Source organism: Onthophagus taurus, chromosome 3 (genome assembly GCF_036711975.1).
Source record: "Onthophagus taurus isolate NC chromosome 3, IU_Otau_3.0, whole genome shotgun sequence".
Lineage (NCBI taxonomy): Eukaryota > Metazoa > Arthropoda > Insecta > Coleoptera > Scarabaeidae > Onthophagus > Onthophagus taurus.
Genome location: NC_091968.1, coordinates 5,248,700 through 5,261,982, shown reverse-complemented (window position 1 = coordinate 5,261,982; position 13,283 = coordinate 5,248,700). Strand labels below are relative to the sequence as shown.

The 13,283-nt window shown below is 32.2% G+C and overlaps 1 protein-coding gene across 3 annotated transcripts in view; it reads left to right on the top strand.

Moving 5' to 3' along the window:
- The window catches only part of LOC111422288 (FERM and PDZ domain-containing protein 4), an 87,853-nt gene extending 79,674 nt beyond the window's left edge, over positions 1 to 8,179 (top strand). For 2 of the 3 annotated variants that reach the window (XM_071194831.1, XM_071194829.1), the window contains exons 10-11: positions 6,260 to 6,639; positions 6,718 to 8,179. In XM_071194831.1, coding sequence (XP_071050932.1) covers positions 6,260 to 6,639; positions 6,718 to 7,080 — 743 coding nt within the window. In that variant the 3' untranslated portion in view covers positions 7,081 to 8,179. The remainder of the gene's footprint in view (positions 1 to 6,259; positions 6,640 to 6,717) is intronic. The other variant, XM_071194832.1, reaches the window with a different exon arrangement.
- The last annotated feature ends 5,104 nt before the right edge of the window (positions 8,180 to 13,283 follow it).

Below are 13,283 nucleotides of genomic sequence, written 5' to 3'. Positions count from 1 at the left end.
GTATAAATCGGTGTCAAACAGTTGTTAACTTATCGGTTATTGTCAAGTTTATGGTAATTTATTGCGAGATTTCAACTATTATATTCACACGAGATGCCTTATTTAAAGAAAAATGCTGCTGCAAATCTGAGGACACAGATTTGCGCTTTGTATAATGCCAATGGTGACTGGCGTAATCATGCAAACGTACTACAGGTGTCAAAAAGAACCGCGTATCGATGGGTTAACAACCAAGAACAACCGGAAAAGCAGCGAGGAGGTAAACGTAGAGCTAAAATAACTGATGAGCACTGTCAATTCATGGAACGTTCAGTCGAAGAAAATCCTAAAATTTTACTGTTAAAGGACTGAGTGAAAAATTCCGTGAAGATTTTGCACTCAATGTCTCCAACGAATGCGTTCGACAGCATCGCGGCACGAGTATTTATGTAGAAAATTTATTGGATCTTCAAGCACAAAATATACCTATCATATACATGGACGAGACAAACTTTAATTTGTTCATATCGCGGACTCAGGGTCGTTCAAAAAAAGGGACTCGCTGCACAACAGTGTCTGCAGGTTGCAGAGGGTCGATGCATTGGAAACATGAGGCTAATTCATTCCGAACTACGTCGGGGCTCTTTCAAGAAGCTGGAAGCAAATGAATTTGTGAGGCAATGCCTAAGAAGAGCGCAAGGCCTTTACCAAACTGGAGTTGCATTAGTTATTGATAATGCTCCATGCCACTCTACTATTGAAGAGGTTTTTGCAGAAAACGAATTTGAACACCACACACTTTTACGACTGAGTCCGTACAGCCCTATCTTTAATCCTATTGAACAAGCGTGGTCTGCATTAAAAGCAGGAGTAAAAGCAGATATGGCTGTACAGCTAAATAACATCTTGGCCGGTGCTGACCGGGATCATCTGACTCAAACATAATATCGAATGCAGAAATTAGAGAACACCGTTCATAATAATATGGACAAGATTACTGTTGCCAATTGCGCAATGTTTATTGTCCACATCCAACGATTTATCCCTTCTGCATTGAATATGCAAGATATAAATTTTTAAGAGTGTTATTTAAAACATAACGTTACCTACTTTTTTAAGTAATATAATTGTTATCTACTGTGTTTGTAAGTCAATAAAATGTTTTTGCCCATTTCATTTTATTTAATGCTGATATATAATTTTATTTCCATGTCAATTTAAAATTCATAAGTGCCAATATGATATGGACTAATGTCATTTTGATTTTGTTTAATGCCGATTTGCTTTTGATTAGTGCTAAATTTGTTGATTAATGCCAATATGATATTGTTTATTGCCAATTTCATATTGACTAATGCCATTTTAATTTTGATTATTGTCAATTTGATTTTGACTAATGCCAATTTGAAATTGACATTGCCAATATGATTTTGACTAATGTCATTTTGATTCTGATTAGTGCCAATTTGTGCTTGAAAAGATATAGAATCATTCGGGTTTAGCCGTCTTGACAGACGTGCGGCTAAACCCGAATGTTTCTAGTTCTTGGTCTAGTGTTAGTTCTAGTAATGCACTAGAACTAACACTAGAACTAGAACTATAAGAATCAGGAACACTTGGGTTTAGCCGTGCGGTTATTAAGACGGCCGAAACTCAGGGTTGTCATAAAGACGTCACCTTTTCCAAGTCTGTACTATTAAGCTACGTTGCATTTTATTGGACGCCATCAGGCATAAGGATTGGGAGAAGAAGAAGAAGCATTTTATGTGGGACAGTGCAAGTGTACAATAGTTTTGGAACTATGGTTACTGCATCCATATATTGCGAGTTAAATGAAATTCTCGGTATTAATAATACTAATACATAATACACAAATATCAGTATACATGCTACTACTCATTTGATTTGTGAAATCATTTGATGAATTAAATTTATTGCTACCACCGTTCCTAGAAATATATTGTGAAGCAACCATTGTACCATTAATTGTATTTTTTTCATCAAAATCAGTTCCAGTTGGGGAAGTGGGTCTTATGCGCATTGCTCTGTTTCTACTGATAATTTCCGCAACTCTTTCTCCTTTACTATGATATGTGGACTCCAGAGATGATTCCAGGCAAAGTTCCTTTATTGCCTTGGCTATGTGGTTGGCTTGTTCGCAAGCCAGTTGAACCAACTGTTCGCCCCAAGACCAACTTCTGCAAAAGACAACGTCCAAAATGATCTTATTGTTAGTATGGCCCTGGTCATCTCAATGTCAACTTGAGGTGATTTATCGGAATCTCGAGACTGGAGACAACACATATACGTATAAAGAGTTGCAGAATTCACAAAAAAAAATTCGTTTATAGAGTTGTGCAAATTTCTTATAAAAAATAAAGTTGTGTTGAAAATTATAGATGTTCCAAATTATCGTACGATAATGAGTATGAATGTATGATTGTGTATGAATTGAAATAATTGAACATGTACGATAATTATCGTACGTTTGGCAACACTACGCTCTTATCTCGCAACTTCTTCTTCTTTTATTGATCGGTACTTGTCTTATGACATCAAAATATTCAATAGGTGTCGTTGGTTGTTATATTCGGCTTCGCTACCTGACGAATCGTCCTCGATTCCATCGTCGACGTCATCGGGCATTTGGCACCATGCTTTTATGAAGTCTGCAGCAAAAATTGAACCGAACTTTCGCTGGGTTTGTTGATTAAATGATATCTATCATTTCCCAGAACGGTGTTTACTAGATACGGTCCTTTATAAGATGGCATCATCTTTCTGGGTTGTCCCGTAGCCGCCATTTCCCGCCTAATCAATACGATCTAGTATTCTCTTGGTACTTTCGAGGTTTCTGGTACTTCTTATTACTTTTCTCTTTCTGAAATCGTTTTGTTTATCAATATTTGACACGTTTTAGTCTTCTTTGAGAGCCATTATGACGCGGTTTTGTAAAATGTTTCGGGACAGAAACCCAAGCAATAGTTCATGAGGTGTCTTCTGAGTAGTTCTGTTCCTGATGTTGTTTAAAGCGAACTGGATTTATCGTGACTTCGTGTCCCATTCTTGTTCATCTTCCTGATGATCTTTCTACTTGTCCGTTGGCTCTCGAGGTTGCAGTTGCATTCTTGATATGTTGGATATCATTTTTTTTTGCAGAAATTTTCAAAATCGCACGACGTATAAGCAGTTCCTCTATCTGTTATAACTTATAAGTCTTGTTGGACTACTAAAGATTCCAGTAATTTCTGTCATAATTTCTATCGTCGGTTTACTCTTCGTATTTCTCACCGCTCGGATAATAACATATTTTGTGAAGTTATCTACACAAACTAATAAGTAGGTATTTCTTTTTCTACTTATGGGGTAAGGTCCTAAATGGTCAACGTTAATGGCATGAAAAGGTAGTCGTTCTATGATATGCAAATCTATCTGCTTTTTCCCTGTAACTTTATGGTATGCACATTCAATACAGGATTTTGGTCATCAGTTTGTACTGTTAATACGTTCAAGGTTGCTATCTTAGCTTCGTCTGATTCTTCATTTGGACTCCTACCCATCTAAATAGTGTAACATCTACATGAGCCATCTGAGTTCCTGGGCGATATTCAATGTTGAAATCCTATTCTTGGAGTTTCAAACCCCATCCTGCTATTCTTGGCATCAAGCCTTTCTTCTTCATGATGGTCTTTAAAGAGTTACAATCACTTACCACTTTGAATTCTCGACATAGTACGTACGTTCAAAATCCTTCTAAGGTCTCTGTAACAGCTGGAATTTCGAATTCGTAGCTGTGATATCGACTCTCCAATTCCGTTGTATGTTGACTGATGGTTTCAATTAGTGGTGAAACGGATATCGGGCAACTATCCGGTATCCGGCCGGATGTTAAAAACCTATTACTTAGTACTCCACCATTCACAAGAATTAGTATCTCTTTTAGATTTTGGACACTGCAGATAATAATCAAGTTCAACCCCAATAGGACTTTTTTTATATCAGATTTGTCATTAGCAACCTCATTGTAACAATCCCAATACGATGTATAAAATCTCTTGTTGCAGTTTCGTCTAGTTTTTTCTCTACACTTGTAATTCATCACCACATTAATTACTAACAGAACTATCGCTGTTATCAGTTTCGATTATTAATTAAAGTATCCTCTTTTTAATCCAACAAGCCGTTTTGAAAAATCACTTTCAGTTCCTAAGAAATAAATTTTTGAAATGATCGACAATTTTTTCGAATTTTGCAATTTTCGCCGATTAAGTTTTAAAAATTTGTATAAAATCCATTTCTTGGAATATAAGTATGAAAATTTCCCAAAGTGTTAATAAGAGTGTCCTCTTTCCAATGAACCAACACGTTTTGAAAAATAACTTTTAGTTTTTGAGAAAACAATATTTGAAGTTTTGATAAAATTTTCGATGTTGCAATTTTCATCCATAATTTTCAAAATTCGCTATAAAATTAATTTCTTGAAGGATCCTTGTGGAAATATCACCAATTATTAATTATAATATCCTCTTTTTATTGCAAAAAGCCATTTTGAAAAATCATTTTTAGTTCTTGAGAAATAAATTTTTGAAATGATCGACCATTTTTCGAATTTTGCAATTTTCGCCGATTAAGTTTTAAAAATTCGTATAAAATCCAGTTCTTGGAATATGAGTATGAAAATTTCCCAAAGTGTTAATAAGAGTGTCCTCTTTCCAATGAACCAACACGTTTTGAAAAATAACTTTTAGTTTTTGAGAAAACAATATTTGAAGTTTTGATAAAATTTTCGATGTTGCAATTTTCATCCATAATTTTCAAAATTCGCTATAAAATTAATTTCTTGAAGGATCCTTGTGGAAATATCACCAATTATTAATTATAATATCCTCTTTTTATTGCAAAAAGCCGTTTTGAAAAATCATTTTTAGTTCTTGAGAAATAAATTTTTGAAATGATTGACCATTTTTCGAATTTTGCAATTTTCGCCGATTAAGTTTTAAAAATTCGTATAAAATCCAGTTCTTGGAATATGAGTATGAAAATTTCCCAAAGTGTTAATAAGAGTGTCCTCTTTCCAATGAACCAACACGTTTTGAAAAATAACTTTTAGTTTTTGAGAAAACAATATTTGAAGTTTTGATAAAATTTTCGATGTTGCAATTTTCATCCATAATTTTCAAAATTCGCTATAAAATTAATTTCTTGAAGGATCCTTGTGGAAATATCACCAATTATTAATTATAATATCCTCTTTTTATTGCAACAAGCCGTTTTGAAAAATCATTTTTAGTTCTTGAGTAAAAAATTTTTGAAATGATCGACAATTTTTTCGAATTTTACAATTTTCGCCGATTAAGTTTTAAAAATTCGTATAAAATCCAGTTCTTGGAATATGAGTATGAAAATTTCCCAAACTGTTAATAAAAGTGTCTTCTTTCCAATGAACCAACCCGTTTTGAAAAATAGGTTTTAATTTTTGAGAAAACAATATTTGAAGTTTTGATAAAATTTTCGATGTTGCAATTTTCATTTCTTGAAAGATCCTGGAAATATCGCCAATTATTAATTAAAGTATCCTCTTTTTAGAGTTGCTTCGTGAGTTAAATCAGCATTAAAAAAGTTCATTTTGTATTTTGGATCCAAATAAGTTGACATATTTTTTTTATCAGCTTTCTTATTAATTTCATTTTTATTCAAATATCGCAATAACGTGGCAATATCACTTCAGAAATAGTATTCCAGCTATTCCCATCTTGCAGGCATCGGTATGGATTTCAAAATCTGCTTCTGGATCGTATATCGTCAAAATTAGTCTCTTGGTTAATTCTTTTAATCTTTGCTTGACTTCTTGACTAAGGTCTTCGTTTACGTCAGATTCTATGGGATCGAGCATTCATTTTCTATATTTTCGTCTTCTTCTTTGCTGTCGTATTCTTCGTCATTCATTATTGTTTCTTCGTTTATTTCTTGCTTTCATTCTATCTTTTCTAAAATGAGTTCATCCTCGGCTCCAGGAGTGATGCAAAGAATTTCCATGTTTAATTATTTTAATATTTAGGTCGTAAAAGCACTATTTCCTACAATTATGGCGTCTTTTTGATAATGATTCGGAACCACATATATTTCTACCTCGATTTCAACTCCATCTATGTCCAGTAAATTTTGGCATCTTCTTCCTAATGGTGTATATTCAGATAACATTGTTACTTGGTAATAAAAACACACCATTCCATTTATTTCCATTTGTTTAAACATTGTAGAATTAAAAAATTCTTTACAGGTAGAGGAGCACAAATGACGGTAGCACCACCTCCTTTAGACTCCCCCGAGTATAACAACGAAATTCCGACTCCACCTCCACCACCAACATGTAGCATGCATCACGCTAGAAGTTTATCCGATTCCCGAATGCCATCCCCCAGATTATTCTGTAAAAGCCCCAGATGTAAAGACAAATTCGAGCACGCCAAGCAACTTCTTAACGGAACTCCCTCGAATTCACCTGTTAAAAACGGATGCGTTTCAAACCGAGAAAATTTGCTCAGCAAAACAGATGTTGCCATGGCTAGTTTGTTGGTGAGATTAGATCAAGTTGCTGCTCAGTGTAATGCGGCTCAAATACATGGAGGTGGTAAATATATGTGTGAAGAAAAGTTTCAGGTACTAACAAATTATTAGCTGTTAACGAATTTTTTTTGGAATTAAAGATTTTTGGGATAAAACATTTTTTTCTTTTAGATTGCTAAAGATGAATTAACAACGCAATCATTACAATTGGTCCATTCGAGTAAAATGTTGGTGATAGCGATGTCAAATCCAAATTTACCGGATTTACCCGAGAATTTAGCGGTTTGTTTGACAATACTAAGAAGATTAACGGAATTGTGTCAGGATTTGTCAAATCACACAACTGCGCCATTGCAAACACGTAATTTAATACTGAAAGTTCACGATGTAACCTCGGCTTTCCGCCATTTGATATCGTCGAACATCGATCGATCATCACAAAGTAAAATTGAAGAACACCTCGCGGCCGAAGCTGAAAGTTTAGCTAACGTTTTAACGACTCTTTTAAGAAGTTTAAGGGTTTTCTCACCATAATATAAAAAAGTTACCGGGTTTTAAGTTTTAATTAAAAAAAAAAAATCGTTAATTTAATAACCAAAAAAGTTCAGTACCTTTTTAGTTTTAATTTAAAATATATTTTAAATCATAATCTAGTCATAAATACAAAAAGATTAATTATTTTTTTTTTGTTATTAAGTATTTTTTTGTTACGTCATAATCGATTTAGGAAAAACTTGACCAAATAATAAATATCAAAAATGAATATCGTTAGTTTAGGTGTACGTGTACAATTAAAAAAAAATTTTAACAAGTCAAGTTGTGTGTAACGATTTAATAGGTAAAAATAAATAAAAAAAAACAATTAATAAACTAATAACTGTAAACAATATTCGCTCTACGTAACACGCAGTTATCGTTAATAATAAAATAATAACTATAATATCGAAAAGTCTGAATTGTTGATTACTCGTATATGTGATAAATAACGATGGCACCGATCGTTTCATTAAATAAAATAACGTTGGATTCATTTAACACGTTGAAATTTGATTACCACATCAATTAATTAAAATTACAAAGTGGTCAACGTGTTAAAACTATAAAAATAATAATAAAAAACGATTGGTGTAAAGTAAACTATTGACTAATTCTATTTGCGATATCGAAAAGATTAAAAGGGAATTGGAATCCACCCAAAAAATTAAAAATGATTACTTGAAATTAATTGATAAATAAAAATTAGTTGATTCTTTTTAATTAAAAAAAAAATAAGCACGGTGCTTTTAGAAAGAAAAATCAAAATGTAAGTATACCAAAATAATAAAAAATTAAATTTTTTTTTTTAATGAGATATCGTGAAATACGTAATTATTATTAATAAATTAAATATTAATTATTATATTAACTTATATCATTGATTGTTTACGTTTACAGTTTACTTTATTAAGATACATACATGTATATAGGAATAAAATTATTTTTTATCTTTATTATGTATCTCGTTTTTTTTGAATGTTTTTTTATATTGTTTAAGATCGAGTTTGTTGATCGTGTTTTACTTTAAGACCGATTTTTGTATATTTCGACATATCTTACATGTTACAAAAACCAAAAATAAAAACGGTGAATTAAATTGTTTGAGTTTCAATAATCTTAATTATCTAGGATAATCTTACGAAAATAACTAAATGATATCAACGCCATGAACCTATATTTTATCAACCTATATCGTAGTTTATAAAAACATATCATAAAAAGGAAGAAGCTAAACTACCATAACAAATAAAATGAAAAGAAACTATGGATCAGGTACCCAAAATCACAAATATACACGAACATTTTTTGGTGTGTGTTAGAAAAAGATTTAACGTTTGAGAAAGCTACGCAGTTTGCTACTAGTTATGATGTTGCAGAACGTGAAAAAAAGAAATACATTTTCAGGATGTGAATGTTTTTCAAGTAAAGGGGTGAAACAAAGAGGATTGGAAACAAAAGTTTAAGAAATGTCATCGTTGTGGAGGAAACCATGATGTTGCTAAATGTCCAGCAAAAGATTCGAAACGCTAAAATTGTAATAAAATGGCACACGTCAAAAATGTGGAGAATCAAAAAAGTAAAGGCGACCGAATATGAGTCAAAAGAAGAGAACGAAGAAAGAAACGTCAACATTGATGTGGTATTCCCAGTGTTTAAAACCACATCATTTCCATTATGGGTAATGGTGGAGGTGTAATAATGGTGTATATTTGCTTAAGTCAGCTTTACTGCGTAAGGCGTTGGTGCGCCACCGAATTCGACTCGGGGAGTCTGGTACCAACCACCAAGCACTACCAAAGTAGATAGAAGCTATAGTCTTCCCCTTGAGTTCGCTCAATTTTTTTTTAATTTAATTTAAATTCTCTATACTAAATTCGGAAAAACTTCTAAATATGCTGGTGGTTTGTGCTGGGTAATTTGCTAGAGGAATCGAATCCTTCTTTCGAAATTGTGCCTTGAAGCAAGCTGTCCTGAGCTGTGTCCTGAAGCGTCCGAATCCTGGTAGAAGAGCGTCGTCGTGCGTAGACAAAGTAAGCATAATCAATTAATATTATTCTTGAGGTTCATGATCATTGCTAGTACAAATTGTATCCAAAATTGACGTTCCGTAATCCAAAATTTGTTCACTTAGTTTTCTTTTCTCTTTAATATTTTAACTTAACTTTTCTCGTTTATTTTACCTTTCTATTTTTTCTTATGCAGGGTGTCACACAAAAAACGCCCCAAGCTGTAACTCTGTCATTTATATTCCGATTTTCATGACGAGACATCAAATGAAATGGTTTGATGAATACTATGGTTCATGCTACAAATAAATTTTTTTCAAGGCCATCTTCAATTTTAAGCGATAATTAACTTTTGTTTTTCAAATTGCTCCATATATTTGTCTTCACGTCATTAGATAGAGATTGTTTTTCTGAATCCACTGATGTGCAATACATCCACTTTGAATGTAATTTTAGCAGAAAAAAGACACCTGTATATACAGGTTGTCGCACAAGAACGCCGTAAGCTGTAACTCTGTCATTTACCTTCCGATTTTTATGAACGAGGCAACAAATGAAATGGATTGATGAATGCTATGATTCATGCTACAAATAAACTTTTTCCAACGCCATCTTCGATTTCAAGCGATTATCAACTTTTGATTTTCAAATTGCTCGGTATGTTTTTCTTCACGTTATGGGATAGAAATTGTTTTCTGAGCCCATTGATGTACAATACATTAACATTAATTGTAATTTTAGCAGAGAAAAACAATTAAAACATTTTCCGAACATTGTCTTAGTCACTTCTGTAATACTGCAGTGTGCCATGGAAAAAAATAACACGCAAAACTGATAACAGTCTTTAAATGCTATTTCAATGCCCAAGCAGTTGTAAATGATACTTATAAGTTGGTTTTTCATTTATCTCATGGCACACTACAGTATAACACAAGTGACTTTAAGAGAATGTTCAGAAACTATTTTAATGTTTTTCTATGCTACAATTACAATTAATATTGATGTATTGTACATTAATGGATTCAGAAAAAAAAAACTATCCAATAGCGTGAAGAAAAACATACCGAGCAATTTGAAAATCAAATGTTGACAATCGCTAGAAATTGAAGATGGCGTTGGAAAAAGTTTATTTGTAGCATGAATCATAGTATTCATCAAACCATTTCATTTGATAGCTAGGTCATGAAAATTGGAAGGTAAATGACAGAGATACAGCTAGCGGCGTTCTTGTGTGGCAACCTGTATATACAGGTGTCTTTTCTCTACTAAATTATATTCAAAATGGATGTATTGTACATCAGTGGATTCAGAAAAACAATCTCTATCCAATGACGTAAAGAAAAATATATAGAGCAATTTGAAAAGCAAAAGATATACTATTTTTCTTAATTTAATATATTAATATTTTTAATTCTTGTTTCGTATTATTTTAATTTCAACATAAGGGCTACGATCCTCCCTCCTCTTACTCATTAACTTCTTAAACCGTTCGGCCAAGTACGTAACTTGCCCGGTGGCAGCATCTCAAAAATCTTCTATAATTTTTCCCCTTTTTCTGTAAGTACACGCTACCGTATTTCTTTCTTTTTTTGTCTACATTACATTAGTGGTGGTGTTCCTTTTACCCCGTCCACGTTACAGCGGTGGAAGGAGTGAAGTTGAAGATGGGAGTAGATTCAGGGGCGAATGTGTCGGTAATTGACCAAAAAACCTATGAAAGCCGTTTTAAGCAAACTAATCTAGGTGTAACAAAAAATGCTATAAAAAATGTATCAGGCGAAACCTTGTCTTTATTAGGTAAAATAATTGTCAACGTTAAAGTAGGCAAATATAGTCACATGTTAACATTATATGTATACAAAGGTTCACCAGGTTATATCCAAACAGGAGATCAATCCTTACTCCTCAAATCATCAAAACTAGAGATGAAACGGATAGTGATTTTACGAAAAGCCGGATACCGGATATTCGGCATTCCTTTCATCCGGATATTCGGTTATTATTGCCACATTATTGCGATATTTGAATAAAAATGAAATTAATAACAAAGCTGATAAGATATGTCAACTTATTTGAATCCAAGATACAAAATGAACTTTTTTGATGCTGATTTAACTAACGAAGCAACTCTAGAAAGAGGATACTTTAATTAATAATTGGCGATATTTCCAGAAGGATTCTTCAAGAAATGAATTTTATAACGAATTTTGAATGTTATTGATGAAAATTGCAACATCGAAAATTTTATCAAAACTTCAAATATTGTTTTCACAAAAACTAAAAGTTATTTTTCAAAACAGGTTGGTTCATTGGAAAGAGACACTTTTATTAACACTTTGGGAAATTTTCATACTTATATTCCAAGAACTGGATTTTATACGAATTTTTAAAACTTAATTGGCGAAAATTACAAAATTCGAAAAAATTGTCGATCATTTCAAAAATTTTTTTCTCAAGAACTGAAAGAGATTTTTCAAAACGGCTTTTTGCATTAAAAAGAGGATACTTTAATTAATAATTGGTGATATTTTCGCAAGGATCCTTCAAGAAATTAATTTTATTACGAATTTTGAAAATCATCGACGAAAATTGCAACATCGAAAATTTGATCAAAACTTCAAATATTGTTTTCTCAAAAACTAAAAGTTATTTTTCATAACGGGTTGGTTCATTGGAAAGAGGACACTTTTATTAACACTTTGGGAAGTTTTCATACTTATATTCCAAGAACTGGAATTTATACGAATTTTTAAAACTTAATCGGCGAAAATTACAAAATTCGAAAAAATCGTCAATCATTTCAAAAAATTTTTTCTCAAGAACTGAAGGTGATTTTGCAAAAAGGCTTTTTGCATTAAAAAGAGGATACTTTAATTAATAATTGGTGATATTTCCGCAAGGATCCTTCAAGCAATTAATTTTATAGCGAATTTTGAAAATTATCGATGAAAATTGCAACATCGAAAATTTTATCAAAACTTCAAATATTGTTTTCTCAAAAACTAAAAGTTATTTTTCAAAACGGGTTGGTTCATTGGAAAGAGGACACTTTTATTAACACTTTGGGAAATTTTCATACTTATATTCCAAGAACTTGATTTTATACGAATTTTTAAAACTTAATTGGCGAAAATTACAAAATTCGAAAAAATTGTCGATCATTTCAAAAATTTTTTTCTCAAGAACTGAAAGAGATTTTTCAAAACGGCTTTTTGCATTAAGAGGAGGATACTTTAATTAATAATCGAAAGTAATAACAGCGACAGTTTTCTTAGAAATGAATGTGGTGATGAATTACAAGCGATGAGAAGAAAACTAGACGAAACTACAACAAGAGATTTTATATATCGTATTGGATTACAATAAGGTTGCTAATAACAAATGGCCGGTAAGGGGAATACCCGATAGTTGCCAAATGTTGTTGATAAATGGACTAAGCCCAACAGAAGCAATGTTTAAACAATTACCAAGAACCAAATTAATAACGTTAAAGAAGAGAACAAAAGATATTTTTGGGAGGAGAGGCTATATGGTTGTACTTAAATAAGGAGAAAAAATGGGTACCAGGAAAAGTTTATAAAATAATGAGTAAAACAACATATTTAGTCTATGCCAGGCAAAAGGCAAAAATTCGTACACCACGATAATTTAAAGAAAAATAACACAACAGAGTTTAAAATGTTAGAAATTCTACTATATGCCCCTTGTGCAATAAATGAAACGAAAATAAAAGAACCATGTACCAAAAATGTAAATGAGGAAAGATTACCACAAGAAGAGGAACTCGCATTCATTCCTGTTGAGTCCACTTCTCTTGAATTTGTAAGAAAAATGAATAACAAAAAAAATATAAGTACGCATTGTAATAGATAGCTAAGAAGGAAGGGATGTTATGTATTAGGAACATTTAGTTTTAAAGGGTAGCTATTAAGAAATAAATGGCGTAAAGAACTAGTAAAGTATTATTTAGTACGCAATACTTTTAGCTGAATGCCTCTTCGGGCCACAAATTACTGCTGTGTCTGAAGACATCCGAAGCTACCATCTGCCACAATTAACATTGGTTGAATACAAAATGTTTGAACCAGTTAAGGAACCAACAGAAGTCAACAACTATGTAGTGTTAATAAAAGAATGCATTGAAAAGAAGTCAAGTTAGGCAACTTAATACATAAACGATAAGATGTAGTTATG